The sequence below is a fragment of the Sporothrix schenckii genome, assembly GCF_000961545.1.
Source record: "Sporothrix schenckii 1099-18 chromosome Unknown Cont47, whole genome shotgun sequence".
Taxonomy (NCBI): domain Eukaryota; kingdom Fungi; phylum Ascomycota; class Sordariomycetes; order Ophiostomatales; family Ophiostomataceae; genus Sporothrix; species Sporothrix schenckii.
In genome coordinates this window covers 980,566-999,622 of record NW_015971148.1, presented here as the reverse complement: position 1 = coordinate 999,622, position 19,057 = coordinate 980,566, and the positions used below count along the sequence as shown (strand labels likewise).

Below are 19,057 nucleotides of genomic sequence, written 5' to 3'. Positions count from 1 at the left end.
GAACATCCTATCTCGTGCAGTTTATGTCTCGTCCAAGAATTTTGCGCAAGCTGGTGCTGGACGTCAAGTTCCGCACTTCGGCCGCGGTCCGTGTATGTTCGCCCTCAACGGTCTGTATCGAAAAACCATTCGACGTATGTCGGACAACGTACTGTTTCACTCAAAATGCACAAGCCCGGTATGTCCTTGTTGTACGTACGACCAGTTGGAGACTTGCTTCCCCCACCCTTCTTCAGTCACGCCAAGCTCTGTCGGGTTAGGTTTAAGAAAAGAGTGGGGGAAGCGGAGGTCGTCGATAGCAAATACCTGAAGAGGAACTGAAAAGCTCACCTGGGTAGCATTTGCAATGACAGCCGCCGATTCGTCGAAACGGTCGTTTCTTATCGCAAAAACAAAGTCCTAGACGCCAAGGGTCAGAAATGGGGGCAATACGTGCGACATGGCAACAAGAAGTGGAGAGTAAAATACCGAGAAGCAAAGGACTGAATGAAGATAAAAAGAAAAAAGCGAATGGAGAAGAAGGAGAGAGTTGGAGGTGAGAGACAAATAAAGAGCAGAGAGCCCATAGTCAAGTCCTATTCCCGTCTGTGAAATAGTAGGCGGGCGGATGCGCAATGTGCTGAGAGATAGGCGCTTGCGCTTTCCTAGTTGGGCATATTATTTCACGCATCGCCCGATGCTTTTTCGCCCTTTGCTCTCTTTGTCTGTGCCTCTGGACGGTGCTGTACGGAGCATGTAAAGTTGAGAACGGTCGTCCTAATCTTATCGTTACCATTTTCTTTTGCTAATTTCCTTGGACTGTTTCAACTCTCACCCACAGCCTTCCCAGTTCGCGCGTAAATCTTTTCTCGTGGGTGTGCCTGCCTCCTAGATCGGGTTCCCCGCGTTCTCACTCGCACTTGCAGCTTCTACGACTTCAACCGTTACTGCTTCGTTCCTTCTCCCAGACCCGGTCCCTTCCGCAATCGTCCTTTCCGTTCTACACCTCTTCATACTCGGTAGTCACTTCCTCGGAAAGACTTCGTGTCATAGCAATCCAAGAACATATACGGCAGGCACAATCCCAGCCTCAACTACTCCTCTTTTTCTCTCCACGGTGCTGCTAGTTTTGTCCAAGCCTCGCCGCCCGCTACAACTTCCCCAGCACCCTCGCCCCGTGCCCTGCGCACGAGCGAACATTCTCTTCCGCACACGCCCCAACTGCCGCCCACCGCAGAATACACTGCGCTGGGGTCGTCTGAACACTCGGATTCTTGAATGACGACAAAACATTCGACTCAACAGTAGCACACTACGAACAAAAGGCAGCGACTGAGACTCCAAAAGCGAACCATACTATGGGGCCAGGGCGCTCCGGCGGCGACGACGACGACGGAAGAGAATAGCAAGAAGTTAAGCACGGTGCCGTTGACCTGGTTTTACTGTTTGTCACTTGCCTTGTTCCTCGAGACGAACGTGCTACCTGTGCGCCGATCTCGCCCTTCAGGCTCTTTTGCGCCTCGTTTTGCGACGAAGCTCGAGGGCGGCTTTTTGCTGCTCAACGGTGCTTCTACAACAAGTGGGACGATATAAGAACTCGCGATATTCCCTCTATAGCACCCATAGCAAGCAGCCTTGATGACCATGGCGGCCCACGCGCCTCCATCACCAAGTGCCGTGCCAGCCGCGAAGAGGATACGCCAGGCCTCACCCAACCGCCCTTCACCCGAACCCACGGCAGAGACTGTACCTGAGGCATCCACAACATCACCAATTGACGATCACTCTACCGGCGGCGCCGCGAACGCTGCGGCCAGCAGCGCCAATGGAACCAGCACGACCGCCGCGGCGCGCTCTGGCAGTGCTGGCGGCGGTGCTGGCGGCGGAGGGAAGGTCAGCCAGAGCAGCAACTTCCGCAATGTCAGCGCCTGCAACCGGTGCCGTTTACGAAAGAACCGTTGCGACCAGCGGTTGCCCAGCTGCGTCAGTTGCGAGAAGGCCGGTGTAGCCTGCGTAGGATACGATCCCATTACAAAACGAGAGATTCCACGAAGGTACGTTGGCCGATAAGAAGCGGACGCTATTTTTTCTCTTCCTTTCCTTTGAGTATGTAGAAGAAGGTCTGCTAACAGCACACAGCTATGTTTACTATCTAGAGACGAGAATCGAGCAGCTAGAGGCTCTCTTGCGGGAGAACAAGATTGCCTTCCCATCCGCAGAAGAGCTTGAGCATTCAAGCACCATGCGGTCTCCGACAGAAGCCGTCCGCAGCAGCGGGCTTGCGGACCAAGCAAAGAGCGGCGCCTCCTTGGACGTGGGCCGGAGCAGGAGCGGAGGCGGCCATGACGTCGGTGGTGGTACCGGCGAGGACAGGTCCGACAACCGGGGCAACAGACAGCAACACGACGATCTCCACAATGATGACGACGACAATGGCGCTGCGTCGGCTACCAGCCGGATACAGAAGCTGGTGGCCCGCGCCAATCAGACCCGGGATCAGGGCACATCAAACCCGCGGCATCTGGGTGCGGCGACGGGTGTGTCCTTTGCGCGTGTCGTCTTTGCTGCTGTCCAGTCGTCCGTCTCGGACCACAAATCCATCTCTGACAAAGGCAGCATCCGCCCCTACAAACCCATTGCGGGCAACGGCTCAGTCGGGGCCGGCACATCCATGCGCGACTCGTTCTTCGGCCTCCATACGAAACCCACGATCCATCCGGCTGTGTTCCCTGATCGTGAGCTGGGCCGGAAGCTGGTCGGCCTCTACTTTGAGCACGCCAACCCCCAGATACCTGTTCTCCACCGCGAAGACTTTATGCAAATGTTTGAGCTGGCGTATGCCACAGAAGGACGCGTTCGCGGGCCGAAGGAACTGTACATGCTCAACATGGTGTTTGCCATTGGCGGCGGCATCATTGTCGGCGACCACGGCAAAAACGACGACGCGGACGGTGAGGGCGGTGAGAGAGACGGCGAGAACAGCTGCGGCGGCACGGGAAGTCGCTTCAAGCAGTGCCAGCCGGAGGAGTATCATGCCAGCGCCATTGTGCACCTGGAGGCCTGTCTGAGCAACAGCGGAGGCGGCTTAGAAGAGCTGCAAGCAGTCTTGCTGCTCGCCAATTTTGCCCTTTTGCGCCCTGTCCCGCCTGGTCTCTGGTACATTATTGGCGTTGCTGTGCGGCTCGCTGTCGATCTCGGGCTGTACTATGAGGATGGCAAGGATGTGGAGGCCGGACTGGGCTCCAATGCCGCAGCGAACGAAGCACTGACGAGAGAACGCGGCCGTCGGGAATACGTACGCGACCTTCGGCGCCGACTGTGGTGGTGCACGTACTCGTTTGATCGGCTTGTCAGCGTCTGCGTCGGCCGGCCGCTTGGTGTCTCCGATCTCGTCATGACGACCGAGTTCCCCTCGCTGCTTGACGACCGTTACATTACACCTAACGGCTTTTTGCGCAAAGAGCACGACCCCTCCGAACCCACCTACAAGCGCGTGGCCTACCACTACTTCCACCTGCGCGTTCTGCAATCGGAGATTATACAGGTTCTCCAGTACCGGCAAGCGCAGGTGGCCCTGGCTACCTCGACTGAAAAGAACCACCCGCTCATGTACGCCGACCTACCGTCGCCATTCCTTGCAAAATTCGACTCGTTCCGGACGTGGCGCATCGACATCGACCGCCGCCTCTACAAGTGGAAGACAACCATGCCGCCAAAGCCGGACAATGGCGTGGCCTTTTCTACTGAGTTCTTGGAGCTCAACTACTGGCAGTGTATCATTATGCTGTACCGGCAAAGCCTGAGCGTCCCGCCCATGTTTGAAGGCGAATACCACACCTCCAAAGAGGTCAACAACCCGACAGCCTATCAATCAGAGCTGCGCGAGGACGAAGAACGCGTGTACCTCAAAGTCGCCGAGGCCGGCCAGAGGATCCTGCGTCTCTACCGCCAGCTGCATCTGATTGGACTGGTCAACTACACGTACCTGGCGACACACCACCTGTTCATGGCTGGCATTTCGTATCTTTATGCAATCTGGCATTCGCCCATTGTACGCAGTCGACTGGTAAGCCTCACCGTCCCTTCCCTCTCTCACAAAGAAATAATTTTAAAATACTAGAAACTAAACGATATGACTATGACAGAGTATGGATGAGGTCGACTTTACGATCCTGGCTGCCACGTCGGTATTTTCTGATCTGATTGAAAAATGCCCGCCTGCTGAAGCGTGCCGTGATGCCTTTGACCGAACAGCCAAGGCGACGATCAAGATGGCCAACTCAACGGGTGGCTTTTCACAAACGGCCTCTTTCCACTCCTACCAGTCCCGGCGGCAGTCAAGAGGAGCGGCCGATGGACAGCGCCTGGACTGGGGGTTTTCACCAAACGAGGTCACGACGGCCTTGTCGACCACCTCTACCGGCTCAGGGGACAGTGCTCATGTATATCCGAATGCAAATACACAGAGCGCATCGTCCAACAAACATCACCACCAATCGCACCATCGGAACCAGCAGCAACGGCAACAGCAGCAGCAACAACAGCAGCAGCAGCTTCGGCAGTATCAACAACAACAACAACAACAACAAAATAGCGTCAAGATGGAGCAGGATGGCTTCCCAATGATGGACACGGCGCTCAGTATTCCACGGAGCAACGCTAGTTCTTATGATATGTTGGGCACACCAGACGGCTCAGCCGTCGACCCGTCGACCATTCTGACCTCGCCGACAATCAGCCAGCAGCAGCAGCAACAACAGCAACAGCAACAGCAACGACAACAGCTGCAGGCCAACTCCGTCTACACTCCCAATGGTCAGGCATTCGCCGAGCTGCAGGGCATGGAGTTCCTCCAGGACCTCAACACCAACATTGGTGACGGCGCCGGACCCCTGATTGGTGGTAGTGGGGCGGATGGCCCGATGGGTGACCAGCAAATAGACTTTGGCCTCAACTTCGGATGGGAGGGTATGCACCACGACTTCAACGATGGCCAGCAGCTGGACTTGTTTGATGGTTTCTTCTTTGGCGGTCAGCAGGGCGGCAACGGCGGCAGCGGTAATCCAGGTGGCATATAGTTGCTTTTATTTGTGTTGTAAGAAAAGTTAATGTTTTTCGACGTATTTTGGGAGATACCCCATCTTAGGTTTATTTTTATTTTTCGAAGTATATTATTTGTTCTTTTCTAATTTGTTCCAAAGACGCAACATCTATTTTACATGAATTCTTCATGTAGAGTATTTAATGCAAAAAGTACAAACCACTGTTAACACAGAAAGATACATAACAAAAAAGGAAAATGTTTCCTTCATCGCGTACAAAATCGCATAGACAAATGTCTACTAATAACATGTTGGACGTTGGCCAAAAATTAACAAGACGTGAAGTACACAGAACGAGATAAAAATCAATATCAGAAAAGCAAACCCTCTGCCTGATCCAGTCATCGCAAACAAACTCCAAACTCGCCATATTCCATTAACTTGGCCCACACCATGCCATCCGGATTACCTACCGGCCCGGCTGACCTTGCGCCTTGACCGCCCCGGTCCCGACGAGTTCTCCTCAATCACCACGACTTCATCGTCGTCATCATCATCGCTGTCGACCCTGGACCGCCGCCGCCGCCGGGCGTCCACCTCTTCCTCAACAACAATCTCGTCGTCGTCGCTGTCGACTGTCTCCACGACGGACGGGCCGGGCCGCCCGCCGCTGGCCCGCCGTATCCGCTCCTCCTCGACCACGACGCGCTGCACACGTTCTGGCGGATCCACAATGACGGGCCGCACCCGGCTGCTGCGGATCTCCACAGTCTCCCGCCGCCCGCTTCTCCGCCGACGATCGCTGTGATGGCGGTGGCGGCGGGCACGGCGCTCGTCACGGCGTGAGACGTAGCTGGAGGCGCCGCCAAAGCTCGATGCAACCTCGACGACGCTACCGCCGCCGCTCATAAAGCCACGGCCCGGGCTGCCGTTACCAATGTTGACAATCATATAGAGGAGGGCTATGAGCAGCAAGAAGCCGCCGACGGCGCCCAGCGTGATACCGACAACGACACCCGCAGTGGGACCGGACACATTGGCCCCATAGATGGCAGGAATTAGGCTGCTCTGGGCGGGCGACCGCGCCAAGACGGCGCTGGCCGGAGCGTTGGTGGAGAGAGTTGACGAGAGAGACTCATGTCGTTGTTCGAGATGCTTTGGTGGCACGTCTTTTGGTGTGCTGTGAGAGATGCTGGGCAGTGAGGTCCGTTTGATTTCGGGCGCCATGGGCCGCGGCGCGCGCAATGCTGGGGCCATGGTTTTGTAAGGTTGAATCGTTTCCGATGATTTCAAAGGCGTTTGTCGTCGGCCAAAGGAGAGGGCGCCTAACAAAAGACGTCTGCGCGGGTGCGGAATGATTATGGTACGACGAGGGAAGTATCGTGAAGCTAATCAGCTGGCATGTAGGACGAAACCAGGCGTGTGACGAAATGGGACGATGCACCGCACCGTGAGACGTCAAATGCTGTAGTCTTCAACGGAATACACTCCCAGCTTTGACAGAAGGGACAGGATGAGTTAATCCGAGACCAGAGTCAAGAAGAGAGCGAGAGAGTGAGGCCCAGGCAGGCCCTTGTCTCCACGATCGACAGGAACATCACCGCGCAAGGAATGCGGGCTGGTGTCTCGGGCACGACCGTTGGGATTTCGCCCGGGCGAAACCGTATGCGCTGCCTAGAAAGAGAAGGAAACGAGAGAAAGAGAGAGCCGGGTCGTACAGTTGGAACGAAATAAAAAACGAAAAGAAACGACTTGGCAGTCGCAAAAGAACGTGAGGGATGTTTACAAGGGTGAGTTTTTGTTGGAGTCACTGGCTGGAACGCTTGGATTTAACGAAGGGCAAACGTGGGAGGAACTTCCTGTGGTCGCGTCCTGTCCACCCGAGCCTCACACATGGGCTGCATGATGACGAGTGGGCGATGGACTTCGAAGCGATTGCGCCCGCTGGGCAGGGTGGGTTGGTTATTCGTTGTTTTGCGCGTGGCTGCAGCAACGAGCTGCAGGTTGCGCAAAAGTGGAGATCTGATTGGTGAGGGGTGATCGGTTGGTTGTGCGCACCCATGATCCCTGTCGATGCTGTGTAAATAGATGGAAAGCATGGGAATACAGTCAAAAGACACCGAAGATGACATAATAAACAAATAAATGCCACCAAAAATGAAAATGGAAAAGAAATGGAAAAGAAGGAAAGGAAATAAAAGAAGAAAGAATTTGATATCGTATCGTCGTGCATTTTGAAAATGCGACATTCTGTAGAGTGTGTATGGTGTCTTGTCCAAGAAGGTAAACAAAACAAAAACAAGAAACGCCTAACATCCATCTCTTGTGCCGTCGGTATTTTGTCGGATTTGGTCTAATTTTGCGCATCGCGGCGCTCTATCGCTGCACCCCCACCAAACCCGGACATGTTTCTCTCGCCCATTATTATACAAGTCCACGGATGCCCCGGATACCTGATAGATTGGGCTTCTTGTCCCTCTTGTCCCCGGGCTCATCGCTCCTTTTGCTATCCTTGCGCTCTTTGCGAAGTGTGTTCTGGACACCGCCTTGACAAAGGATATTAGTATACGACGTATAGATGGGAGTGAAGAAACCGCATCTCTCAATCCTCTCAATTCGTAATCACATACCTCTGCCATAGTATCTCTCGGCCTGTGGGCTCGTACTGCCGGGTGACTCGCCCCTTGCTTCACCACTTGGATGGGGCCCTGATGGCGTAGACGGGCGCCTGACAACGGTGCTTGGCGATGAAACGGCGGATCCGATGCTGGCCGACATTTGTGCGGGCCAGGTACTTCCCGGTGATGGAGCGTCGAACAAGCCGGCGTCCGATGCCACGCGCTGGCGGTGCCGATGTGTGCCACCACCGACGCTGCCGCGCACGGCGATAGGGTGGGACCGCTGTGTGCCGGTGTTGTCCAACTCCGGGTCTGATAGGGCGGCAGACTGCGCGCCGTAGTTCGGCTCGTCGTACGGTGGGCTCGTGCCGAGCTCAAGTCTCTTTGATTCGAGAAGCGTGTAGCGGCGCATGAGCCACGCGTACTTCTTCTGCAGGTCCATATACTTTGCTCGGCTGGCCGCCAATGCGTTGTCGACCTGTGCGCGCGTTTCCGAGATGTTGACGCTGTTCCCAGGATCTTCTCCTTCACCCAGGGCCTTGCTGAGCTTGGTGCTGAGGGCAACCACCTGGTGTTGGTAGTAGGTCCGTGTCTGGGCAAGGTCAGACTCGCGTGCCTCGAGCTTCATTTGCAGCAGTTTCAGCGCGCCCTCCATATGGGTCACCTCGTCTTGCGTCTGCTCCAGTTGCGTCTCTAGCTTTTGGCGCTGTCGCTTAGCGGCTTCCATTGTTTTGACCTCTTCCTTGAGCTTGTTCATCTCCGCCGCGGCGCTCTCGAGCATCTGCATGTCTTGTTTGGCCTTGAGCTCGCGCACTTCCATCTCGCACACGATCGCAAGCAATCGCGCACTCTCCTGCTGGGCCACTTTGAGTTCGCGCCGCAGGCTCTCTTCTTCGGCTTTCCAGGCCTTGTGCTCCTCGCTCAGTTTTTTGACCTTGCTGGCGAGCGAGTCGCCCCAATTTCTCGACATGTTGCGGCTCATTTCGGCTTCCTTTTTGACCTGCGCCTCGGCCTTCTTAGCCTCTTCGAGGCGCTGCTTCAGTGTCCGGTTGGCGAGAATCAACCGTTGGGTCTCGGCCTCCGTCACGGCCTCGCGGACATTGCTGCGGCGAAGCGCACCAATGTGTGCCAGGTGCTGCTGGACCATATAGCGCTCAAAGTTCAGGTCGTTTTTCGACAAGAGAATTTGCCGACGCATCTCCATCAGGGTGTCCTCGCTGGCCTCTGCGTTCTTCCCAGCCTCGACATCGTCGACATTGTCCAGCTGGTGGAGGGGAGAAGGCGCAGCCAAGGAGGGCTGGCGCAGAGATACCTTGGAAGGCGATGCGAGCCGTTCAGGGATCGACTCCTGGTGACTCAGCGACAACGACTGCACGCTGTCGTTGGCTTGACTCTGGTAGATGCCTAGCTTGGCGGCTCTTGTGGAGTCGCTCCCATCCTGAACGTCTGTACGCGACGTCGTCATTGAGAGCAATGGGCCCAGGGTCGGGCTGTCGGTCGTGCTGTCCCGCCTTTGAATGTCGGAGGGTTGGCTGCCTTGCGACGCTCGCCGCATAATGGCCGAAGGGTCTCTGCTGCTTGTTGACAAAGAGGCAAGGCCTGTCGATGCGGAATGTCGTACCGCATTAGGAACAAACTGATTGGGCGCAGTCTCCTCGTCGGCAACGTCACTGGCCACTGGTAAGGCCGAGCTTCTGTTCGAGAGAGAGGGGAATTGGTCCCTCAACAGGTTGCGTTGTGTGATACTGTCATTCCGAAGGGCGTGCCGCTCGTCGACCGATATATGCAGAGAGACACATTCAGCCACAACATCAGCTGTGGCGCTCTTCATCCACCTTCCAAAATCGGTTTTCTCCGATTCGATCGTCAAGCTATAAAAGTTGGGGTGCAGCATGTGGCACTGACGGTACTTTTCAGACCGGTCACGAATCTCCGAAGGCTGCACCTCCACGTCATCCGTGTCTTTGGCGTTCGCATGACGGAGGTAGCGTTGTGGTTTGCGGATGTAGTCCATAAAGTTGAGCGGGTACAGCCCGTACAGAATATTGAAGTAGCCAAGGAGGTGTGGGATGGCGAGGCGGTCAATCTCCGGTGTGAAGGTGCACTTCTCCCAAACTTGGGAGGAAGAGCTCTGCTCCAATGGACTAGCTATGGTTCCGAGGTCGTCGGCGACGGGCTGTTCCCGGTCCCAAAAGAGGATACGTGCGTAAATATTGAAGAGGGTGGGAAGGTAGGGCACGATGGAGCCTGGCATGTTCGGCAGCAACATCGTCAGGCACGTCAATGCCAGGGACACAACGGTCGTCGACGTGTCATTCTGGAGGCAGCGTAGGAGGCTCTCGAACAGCGGCGACTTGACGATGAGGTAGAGGTGTGGTGGCTGGCTCCGAATTAGTTCAGAGAGGAGGCTAATCGAGCGGGTACGGTAGAATTTTTGGACAAAAAATTCGTTGAGGACGTGGAAGAATTCCTGTGTTACTGTTAGCCAACCCGAACATGCGAGAGGGCGATCAAATTCCACCGTAGACAGCAATGCAGTAGCGCACCTTTGGCTTTCTCTTGCCAAAGAGAAGAAGGACCTCTTGCATGGGCTGCTCCTTGGTCCAGCCCGAGCTGTATCCCTGAGTCAAAACAATGTGGTACACGTCCATCCATCTCTGTAGTAGTCGCAGTCCAAGAGCATACGACGCAGCCTCTTTGTTGGTGTCCTGGGCACCACCGTTGCCCTCGTCGTTGTCGGCGTCGTCGTCGTCTGGAAACAAAAACTGCCCAACATCAGACAGCACCTCGCCAGAAGGGCCTCGCTCGTCACCAAGATGGTCAAACACAGGCTCAATCAGCTTTTCCCACCACTGCAGAAGATACGTCGTCGACCGGATGGCTGGCCGCAGCTGCCGTAATATGGCTAGGAAGCACGCATAGTGGACAGACTGCTTGTTATGCACAGACTGCGAAAAGGTCGTGAGCAGGTCCTCGTGCAAGCGGTCAGACGTGGCCTGGTCGTGATCAGGGTGTTTATCGAGGTACGCGTCGAGGGTACGTATGACTTCATCGGATAGAGGTAGCTTGGGTGAGGACAATGACGCTTGTATGGCCCTGTGAAGGTCTCGCGTCGAGCTGGAGGTCTGTCAGCACCTGCTCAATCTATTTGTCCTGAAGCCACAATGGAGCTGCTCACCCGGAAGACGACATAGTCACAGCTTTCGATTACAATCCTCTGACTGCAGTCAGCGTCGTTAGTCACTCTGTCGATGTCGCGTAGCCTCGTCCTTCAGGCTTGTGACAGTTGTCGTGGAATGTTACTATCTCGTCGGGGAAGTTCGGAGGCCACCGAATGCCGACGCAGGGGGAGTCCGCCACAGGCACTATATGCCTCGTCGATGGAGTTCCGCCGTAGCCGGTCCAAGTCTATGCTTGCATCATCGGTGGAGGTCTACGGCGGGTGAAAGCTGGTAGCCTCCGTCGAAGAGAAAGCTAGACAGACGAGACAGGAGGGGTTGGAAGCGTTGTGAATGAGCGCGAATGGCATGCAACGACCCGTCGTTTGTCCGTCGTCTCTCGGTCGCAACGTGAAAGCCTTGGATGTGAGTCCGGGTCCGGTTCTGGGTCTGTCGCGTGCGGAAACGGGAGGTCTCAGATGAATTCGCCGTAATTTGCTGGACACAGCGACATCGTCGAGCTGACTGGACCCAGAAATAAAGCGGGCTCTTGCGTAATTTAGGAATTATTTTTCGATTATATTTAATTAAGGTCTTTCACTGCGTCTCACTGATCGTACGCTAAACGGCCAGAGGTGCAGGTGACCGCAGCTCAACCCCGCACGACTGTGTTGTGGGTCGTGCCTGCCGTCCGTGATAATCATGCTGGAGCCAGTTCGATGTATGAGCTACTTTTCAGCATGCGCGATGAACCTATTTCGTTGAGGTAGCGCTACCTTCCAACATGTGGAGTCGCCCCAGGAAACTCGTCCTTGGCTCCTGCAGTTTGTCCCTGTTAGTGGCGGCAGCAGGTCCAGGACCGACCATGCCGTCAGTTGGCCTACTGAAGTGGACTGAAGTGGACTGAAGTGGACTGAAGTGGACTGAGGGAAGGCGCATACCACGACACCTTGCGACAACGTATATACGTAATACCACACTGCATACTGTATGGTGTGACGGGCTCTTTTGCCCGCGTCCGATGGGCAACAAGAAGGAACGGCACTGAGCTTGTCGTAAGTAGCAGAAAATGGCCTCACGTGGTACCATTATGATATGTCTGCTGCTCTGGTGATGTCCCTTTCTACACGTCTCTAACGCAACATGGGCCTTAGCTGTTGCTCTCTTTCCTTTCTTGCATTTCTTGCAGTTCTTGCAGCTCTTGCCAGTTGTGTTATGTAGTCACTTCGTGTAGTCCCTCGAAGCTGCCTCTCTTTTGGGAATTGAGCGTGTCGTTCCTGCCCGCCTGTTCTTTTGTTTGTCCGCGTGCTCCTTTCTCCTCAGCAACAGTTCCCCCTATTTGCCAATGTGCTTTGTTCCCCCTCACTCACCCCCTTCCCGACGTTCTCTGTTGCAGCTTTCCTCCCTTTAAATAGGAACCCCGCCCGCTCGTCTGGTTTGGTTCGAATTCATTCTCTCCATCTTCTTTTCTTGCCCAACTCTCTGCACATAGCACTTCTTTTCATCACAAATCATTCACGATGGCTGCGAAGACTTCTGCAGTGGCTGATCAGGAGCCACTCTCGGTCCTGATCGCCCTGCAGGACAAGTTCGATCTTATTGACTTTGCCGGCCCGCTTGAGGTCTTTAACTGGGCGCAGCACGACGCCAAGGACCCTGGTAAGTGATGCGGCGATACGGCAATGGCAAACCACAAAAAGTCAATGCCATTGAAGGAAATTGGCTGCGTGGCCTTGGGCTAACGCGCCGTCTCCTTCTCTAGATACCAAGGCCTTTGATATCACCGTCGCCGGTGGCGAGCCCAAGGTCCTTTCTGGCCAGAATGTTGTCATTGGCTCGCAAATCTCGTTCAAGGAAGCGTACGATCAGCTCGAAGACTTTGACATCCTTGTCATTGTGGGCGGCAACACGGCAGAGATCCTCAAGACGCGGGCCGAACCTCTGGGCCTCATTCAGAAGTTCTCTGAACTGCAAAAGGCCAATCCCATCCAGGAGCGCACGCTTCTGTCGATCTGCACCGGCTCCCTCTTTTTGGCCGACCTGGGCATCCTGGCCGGCCTGTCTGCCACCACACACCCCGACTACCTCACTACATTTGAGAACCTGTGCAGCCAGGCTGCGACACGCAACTTGGACGAGCGCACTGACGTCATTGAAGACGCGCGCTACGTCGTGAACAACCTCCGCTTCGACCTCGGCGACGAGGACGACAACCCATACATCCGCCGCAAGTCGGACGCCCGCCGTCCTTCCAACGCAAGGTATGTGCTGCATTGGTGTTCGTTGGCTTGTGTAAGCAATACGCTGACTTCTTTTTTTATTACAGAAAGGGAAGCATCTCCCTGAAGGGATCTTCGCGCCGCGAATCCATTGCTCGCCGTGCTGCCATGCGCCTCGGTGGCCTGCGCGTCATTACTGCCGGAGGCATCTCCTCCGGCATCGACGCTGCCCTCTACACGGTCAGCGCCCTTGTGTCTGAGGAAGCGGCCAACGAGGTGGCCAGAATGCTTCAGTGGACCTGGACTAAGGGCGTCGTCGTAGATGGCTTGGATGTGTGAGCGGTCTGCCGGTGAGAGCCATTTGGTATTCCTGAATCAAAGGAATGGCATCAGATGGACAAGAACCGTTGGTTTCTTGACTCGAAGGCCGCCGCACTCCAGGCAAAAACAAAAAGAAAAAAGTGCAAAATTGACCAAAAAAAAAGTTAAAACATGGAATTGTATATCAGGAGTCATCTGCGGCCAGCTTTACGAGATATGTATGATTGAACATTGCTACGCCATTTTATTATTATCCAATGCGGTTTGTCGTATATTGTAGGGATGTATGTTTCCTGTGAAGTTGAAAGTGGTCAGATCGAAATGTTTGGAGTTGCACCTGGCAGGTCGTGCTAGGTCCACATTTGGAGCACATTGAGGTCCCCAATCTGAGCGGTTTAGCGGCTCGATTGTCAGGTATTAATCGCTAACGCAGGCTGGCACAAACAAGATGACTCAGCATACATGCAGCCGTTTTGTCCTGGCAGCCAATGGAACTTCCGGTCCCAGGCACCTATCTATTCTAGTTGGAGCTTCCTTCGTACTGAGCAAAGTATATGCCTCCATCTATCGACGACATCGCGCAACCGAATCCGCGACACACCTGAACGACACTTATCAACGTGCGCACATACTACTATAAAACCCCTATAATTTATCTTGGCGGATTTCATCTTCACTCCATCCTTAGACTCGACACCAAGCGACCTCCTGAAAAACGCCGCGCGAAGCGAACGACGAAAGTGGCCGACGGCACGCAGCAACAACAGACACAATGGCGAACGGGTTGGTGCTCTTCCCCTATCTGACTTATTCAATGGAACGCGGGGAGGCAGAAGAGGCGGACGCGATGGGGACGGAGGCGTCCCGTGGCGAGGCTGGGTGACGGCCATACAGAACGGGGAGACTGTGAACGGGAACCTTTCGAGCCGAACTGGAGGGCTAACACAGGGAATTCTGTTCTCCCCGTCTTGTCTAGGTGGAGCATCTTTATCGGCCTGTTTGTTGTGGCGGCCATGAGCGTGGGCGCGTGGTTCCTGTCACCCAAGGGTGAGAATCAAGTGTGAGTTGACCCAGAAGTCGATTGGGCGATCCGATCTTTCGTGATCGGACAGCTAACCTATGGTAACAGCCTCTGGCGCTCGTCGCTCATCCTGGCGTTCTCGTGCTGCTATCTAATGTGGGCGATTACCTTTTTGGCACAACTGAATCCCCTGATCGAGCCGCGACGGTCCGACCTGCGGGCTGCCTTCATACACGAATAGGCGGTATGCGACAATTCTGACGAGACGCGAAGCTGCACGACACCGAGCCAGGCGTCTCGAGCGTCCTTTAATGGCTATACTACAAACCGACTGGACCATATCACTCATCACACATCATACTCCACACATAACATATTTTCTATTTTCCACAACCGGCGTTTATTTGTTTTCGGAACCGCCTCATGACATGGCTTCCCAAGCGACGTACATATATCGGGGCGACGACGAATGAGGAGATCCTGACTGGAAGACGAGAGCGTGGAAGTCTCTATCATACGTGCTTTGTGGAGGGCAGTCGGGGACGAGCACTAACCGAGGTTGCCAATTTGTCAGGCCTTTTGTGTAAAGAATTGTATCTGGTGGGATCTGGAACTCCGTGGTCTTTTTCTGTTTTGCATATGATAGACAAGAAGACGCTTCGTCGTCTTAACAAACTTACTCAAGATGCTAAAGTGACCACGCCGTACAAGGGTGTTTAAAATGAAATGGGGTTTGCACTAGTCTCATTATTCATTTGTGTCTGGGTTCTCTATCGCAAACTTGTATAGTCGACCGTTTTCTCGAACGACAACCAATGGCATTCATACAAGATTTAACCAACCGCCAGTCTACCCGCCCAGTCGCGGACCATACGAAATACGGCCCAGAGCGCCCTGCCGTCTTCGGCCATACTGCTCGCGCCAGCACCGTCCACGTCACCGAGTCCCACCACCCACAACACAAGCCGCCCAATAGCCCATCGACTCAGCGCCCCGGCCATGGCCAGAAATGCTGCGGTGCCGTATCCACAGTCGAGCAGGATTTTCAAGGCTTCAATATTGTTGACGACAACGGCCCACCCGAGCGACCGCGCCGCTGCCGGCACGTCGTATTCCCAAATCACCATGAGAATGGGGAACAGCTTCGTGGATGAGCTGACGAGCAGCGCCGTCGACACCGAATTTGGGCGGTGGAAGGTCGGCAGGATGCGCATGCGGGCGAGTGGTGACAGCGGCGAGGAGGTGAGAAAGCGGATCGAGAAATGGAAGGCGAGGGTCGAGAGGGCGCAGAGGACGAGGTAGAAGAAGTACTGAAAAACAATGGGCTGCTGGGCCAGGCGGCCAATGTCGGCGGCGGAGGCAGCAATGTCGGCCGGGTTCTGGAGAAAGGAGGAGGCAGCGGAGGATGAGGATGACAGCGACGACAAGGAGGACGGGGCCAGGGAGAGCGCCAGCGACGAGGCCGACGCAAACGACGACGCAAATGCGCCGCCGGCGGGTGCTTTGAGGAGGGGGGGCACAGCTGCTTCGATGGACGCTGGCGGAGGCGCCGGGGACGACAGGGGGCTGGACGCGCCGCCGCCGCCCTTGGCCGAGCCAAACAAGCTGATGGCGTCTTCGGGGTTGGACTGCCGCTCGATGCGCACCCACGTCAGGTAGACGTCGAAGAGGAGTAGAAGGACGCCGAGGCGGACAATGGATGGCTAAACGCGTTGGCGTCGAACAAGACAAGAGACAAGCTTGAAGGGCAACAAGGGTTAACAAAAGACTCACATCAAACTGGTCGCCTTCGCGCATGAGGGTGTTGTGCAACAGGTGACGATAGACCTGGGGCTTGATAAGGACGAGGTCGATGAAGATGACGACAAAGTCGTGCTCGACATACTTGTCGCAGAACTGACCGCAGTTGCGACAGACAGTTAGCCGAATGTTGTGGCCACTAGATTTGTCGCCGGCGCCCGTGTACTCGGTCCATAGCGTCTGGACGGGGTACTGGCACTCGATGCAAATGGGCATCGCGGCGGTCAGACGAGGAGGTAGAAGTATGATGAGGAGGGTGGGGTTCAGTCCGACGGGCCCGTGAGACGACTAGACGGCAGTTCAAAGGTCCATGTTCAATCTAGGTCTGTATAGAGTCGCGATGCCGGAAGTTGTCGTCGTCAGTTTCAGGCTGTTGCCGTAAGCCGCCTGGAAGTGTTGTTAAGGGCGTTGTTGTCGAGCTGAGCGTCGATCGCGCCCCACGCCATATTAATTTAGTTCTTGATATTACTAAGCAGAACCTCGCATATTTCACTGCAAAGTACGACATACTTTCGACACAACTTCGACAAGTGGTAGACTGTCTTTCACATTAATTGACTTTAGTAAGTAAGTTTTTCTTTTCAAATAGTTTATTTGGTGTTAAAGCTCACAGCCGCAAGCCACATAAAGGTGGTGTCTTGTGGTTGTAAAAGGGGGTATTGAATCAGGTGCCGTCTATGCCAGAACGAGAGGTACATGAAAGATTGACTAGAGACATGAAAAAAGTAGCCAAAGAACGGAGAGGCAAAATAAGAGAAACAAAAAAAGTGAAGACATAAGAAAGTGTATATAACGTCATAGTGTAGTAGCCGGGAGAGTCGACAGGACGATGTTAGTCGTCCTTCTTGCCTTTGGCACGTCCGGCTGCCGCAACAGCGCTCCTTCCACGAATGGAACCCTCGCTTTCGGTACGCCAGCCCGTCGAAACATTTGGCCGCAGCGTCTGTCCCGAGTTACTTGTGGTAGCCGTTCCCCCAGGGCCGCCGTCCTCCCGTGGCCCATCCTCTAGCTCGATCAGGTCGCCCAGCGTCTCTTCGAGCTGGCGTCCGATCCGCCCGGCAAAGGATGTCGAGGGCGTGCCGGCGGCGGACCCGGGCGTTCCAGGCCGTTTAGCAAACGCCCCGCGTAGCCAAGTCTCGATGGATGCGGCCGCCTTGTCGAGGCCGTTGTCCTTTAAAGCAGCGGCCGTGGACGCGTCGCGCCCGTCTTCAAACGAGCTCTCGACAATGCTGGCCCGCTGGTCGTCGCCAAACCCAAAGTGCGCTGTCTCGGAGCCCATGACGGACATGGACGGCAGCGTCTCAATGTTGAGCCCTGGCAGATGCTTGGTGGTCCACTTGTTTAGCGAGTCACGGGCGGGCCCGGGGGCACGGACGCTCCTGCTCATCGAGCCGACACCACCAGGCCGCCGCATCCATTCTGGACGGGGATCTCCGACTGGCTGGTTGCTGCTGGTCCGACCCAGTCCATGGCGCGAGGGAGACGACGATATAGGGGATGTGCCTGGAGCGACACGGTTGCCGAGCAAACTAGGCCGGCGCGAGCTGCGGTTAGGGCTGTCGGCGAGGGGCCGTTCCGGCAAAGATGCGTTGCTAAGGGAGATGTCAAGCGAAGCGCGGGGTGTGGAGACAGACGAAACGGAGCCGTGGATGCTCTTCTTCCGCCGCGGCGGGAAGTAACCAAAAGTCGTCCTTGACATGCGGACAATCTCGACCGGATGTGGGCTGGAGTCCAAGCGCACCCAGCGCACATGGGTCCATGGCGGCTCGGAGACGACGTCATCCGCCACTGATTTGCCGGTGACGGATGTCTTGCTGGAGCCAGCCGCTGGCGAGCCAAAGTAGTCGCCATCACTCACGCCATTAACTTGGGAGGCTGGCGGCGGCACATTGCGCGGCGTGGGCGTCGACGCCATTAGGTCTACGCCCTGCGGGAACAGGGACGGATCGTCGCAAGGTCTGCCCTTGATCTCGCAGGCGTCGACAGGGAGAGCGACCCATTTCCGGATCTGGATATTGTCCCGCGACCAAAGACCATTGGCTTTCCGGAAGGCGTCCTCGTTGCATCGGTACTTGAGGATGATGCCAAAGTAGGTATCCGTGGCCTGTACACGGTGGATATAGACCAGGCAATCCTCCACCTCAGCCGCAGCAGCCGAACCACGCAGGATCTCGTCCGAGTTGCGTTTTTTGAACTTGCCCCGCACATCGAGCCCACCGTTCACACCGGGATGGCTCTCAAGCACGCTGGCCGTCATCCGTGCTTTTAGTTCGGCTTCTCGTGCGGCGGTCTGACCTGCCGCCACGTCTTGTATGCTGGGCCGCGAGGGAGATGAGCTCTTGTCTGGTGGTGCAGGCCCCCATGCAGAAGGCAGTTTCCGTGTGCTGACATTCCCGCGCCCTTGCGGTGATCGAGCGCCAGTACTCCGGCTGCGCGGTATGCTGCCACCGCCGCTAGAAGAGCTCCCGCTCCCGGCCAGCAGCGTCGTAGCAAACTCTTGAATGGAGGACCAATTGGGGACCCACGCAGACGCGGCAGAGGACGAAGCTTGCAAGCCACCGAATGTGCTCCCTGAGCTACCAGAGTGTAGGTTGGTGTAGGATCGACTGGCGGACAGGGGACTCAGAAGACCGCCGGTCATGGATGCAGCCGACGAAGAGGATGACGCGCCGCCTGTGGCAACGGCGGCGTTTGGCCGTCGATTGCGAGGACGGGCAGCCGCAGCCTCGCCGTCGGGCGTATTGACGCCCGAGGACGAAAACATTGGCGGGACGACGCGGCAATTCTAGGCCGTCCCGGCTTGCGTCGAATTGTGTTGTCAATCGGGAAATCGCCGGGATCTCGGATTGGTCACAGCGCGAGCAGCGGATCCGTCATCTGGATCAATTGTGTCTATCCG

At 55.6% G+C, this 19,057-nt stretch overlaps 7 protein-coding genes across 7 annotated transcripts; 3 read left to right on the top strand and 4 right to left on the bottom strand.

Annotated features, from left to right (window-relative positions):
• Positions 1-1,617: 1,617 nt before the first annotated feature.
• On the top strand, positions 1,618-5,057 carry SPSK_02981 (uncharacterized protein; the record flags this gene model as incomplete). Its single annotated transcript, XM_016729826.1, has 3 exons — positions 1,618-2,033; positions 2,119-4,045; positions 4,125-5,057. 3 exons carry the CDS (start codon positions 1,618-1,620, stop codon positions 5,055-5,057), a joined length of 3,276 nt encoding a protein of 1,091 aa, XP_016584911.1.
• A 429-nt stretch (positions 5,058-5,486) lies between these two features.
• Positions 5,487-6,278, bottom strand: SPSK_03588 (uncharacterized protein; the record flags this gene model as incomplete). The annotated part of the gene is made up of 1 exon (XM_016730425.1): positions 5,487-6,278. One exon carries the CDS (start codon positions 6,276-6,278, stop codon positions 5,487-5,489), a length of 792 nt encoding a protein of 263 aa, XP_016584910.1.
• Positions 6,279-7,445: 1,167 nt separating this feature from the next.
• On the bottom strand, positions 7,446-10,831 carry SPSK_02983 (solute carrier family 25 (mitochondrial carrier protein), member 16; the record flags this gene model as incomplete). Its single annotated transcript, XM_016729828.1, has 4 exons — positions 7,446-7,567; positions 7,652-10,109; positions 10,186-10,756; positions 10,818-10,831. The coding sequence occupies 4 exons, from the start codon at positions 10,829-10,831 to the stop codon at positions 7,446-7,448; spliced, it is 3,165 nt and encodes a 1,054-aa protein (XP_016584909.1).
• Positions 10,832-12,317: 1,486 nt separating this feature from the next.
• On the top strand, positions 12,318-13,355 carry SPSK_03487 (uncharacterized protein; the record flags this gene model as incomplete). Its single annotated transcript, XM_016730325.1, has 3 exons — positions 12,318-12,456; positions 12,560-13,058; positions 13,124-13,355. 3 exons carry the CDS (start codon positions 12,318-12,320, stop codon positions 13,353-13,355), a joined length of 870 nt encoding a protein of 289 aa, XP_016584908.1.
• A 754-nt stretch (positions 13,356-14,109) lies between these two features.
• On the top strand, positions 14,110-14,599 carry SPSK_03682 (V-type H+-transporting ATPase subunit H; the record flags this gene model as incomplete). Its single annotated transcript, XM_016730517.1, has 3 exons — positions 14,110-14,216; positions 14,314-14,397; positions 14,467-14,599. The coding sequence occupies 3 exons, from the start codon at positions 14,110-14,112 to the stop codon at positions 14,597-14,599; spliced, it is 324 nt and encodes a 107-aa protein (XP_016584907.1).
• Positions 14,600-15,191: 592 nt separating this feature from the next.
• SPSK_03434 (protein arv1) lies at positions 15,192-16,374 on the bottom strand (the record flags this gene model as incomplete). Its single annotated transcript, XM_016730272.1, has 2 exons — positions 15,192-16,061; positions 16,132-16,374. 2 exons carry the CDS (start codon positions 16,372-16,374, stop codon positions 15,192-15,194), a joined length of 1,113 nt encoding a protein of 370 aa, XP_016584906.1.
• Positions 16,375-16,990: 616 nt separating this feature from the next.
• On the bottom strand, positions 16,991-18,922 carry SPSK_03184 (peptidoglycan-binding protein; the record flags this gene model as incomplete). Its single annotated transcript, XM_016730025.1, has 1 exon — positions 16,991-18,922. One exon carries the CDS (start codon positions 18,920-18,922, stop codon positions 16,991-16,993), a length of 1,932 nt encoding a protein of 643 aa, XP_016584905.1.
• Between the last annotated feature and the right edge of the window lie 135 nt (positions 18,923-19,057).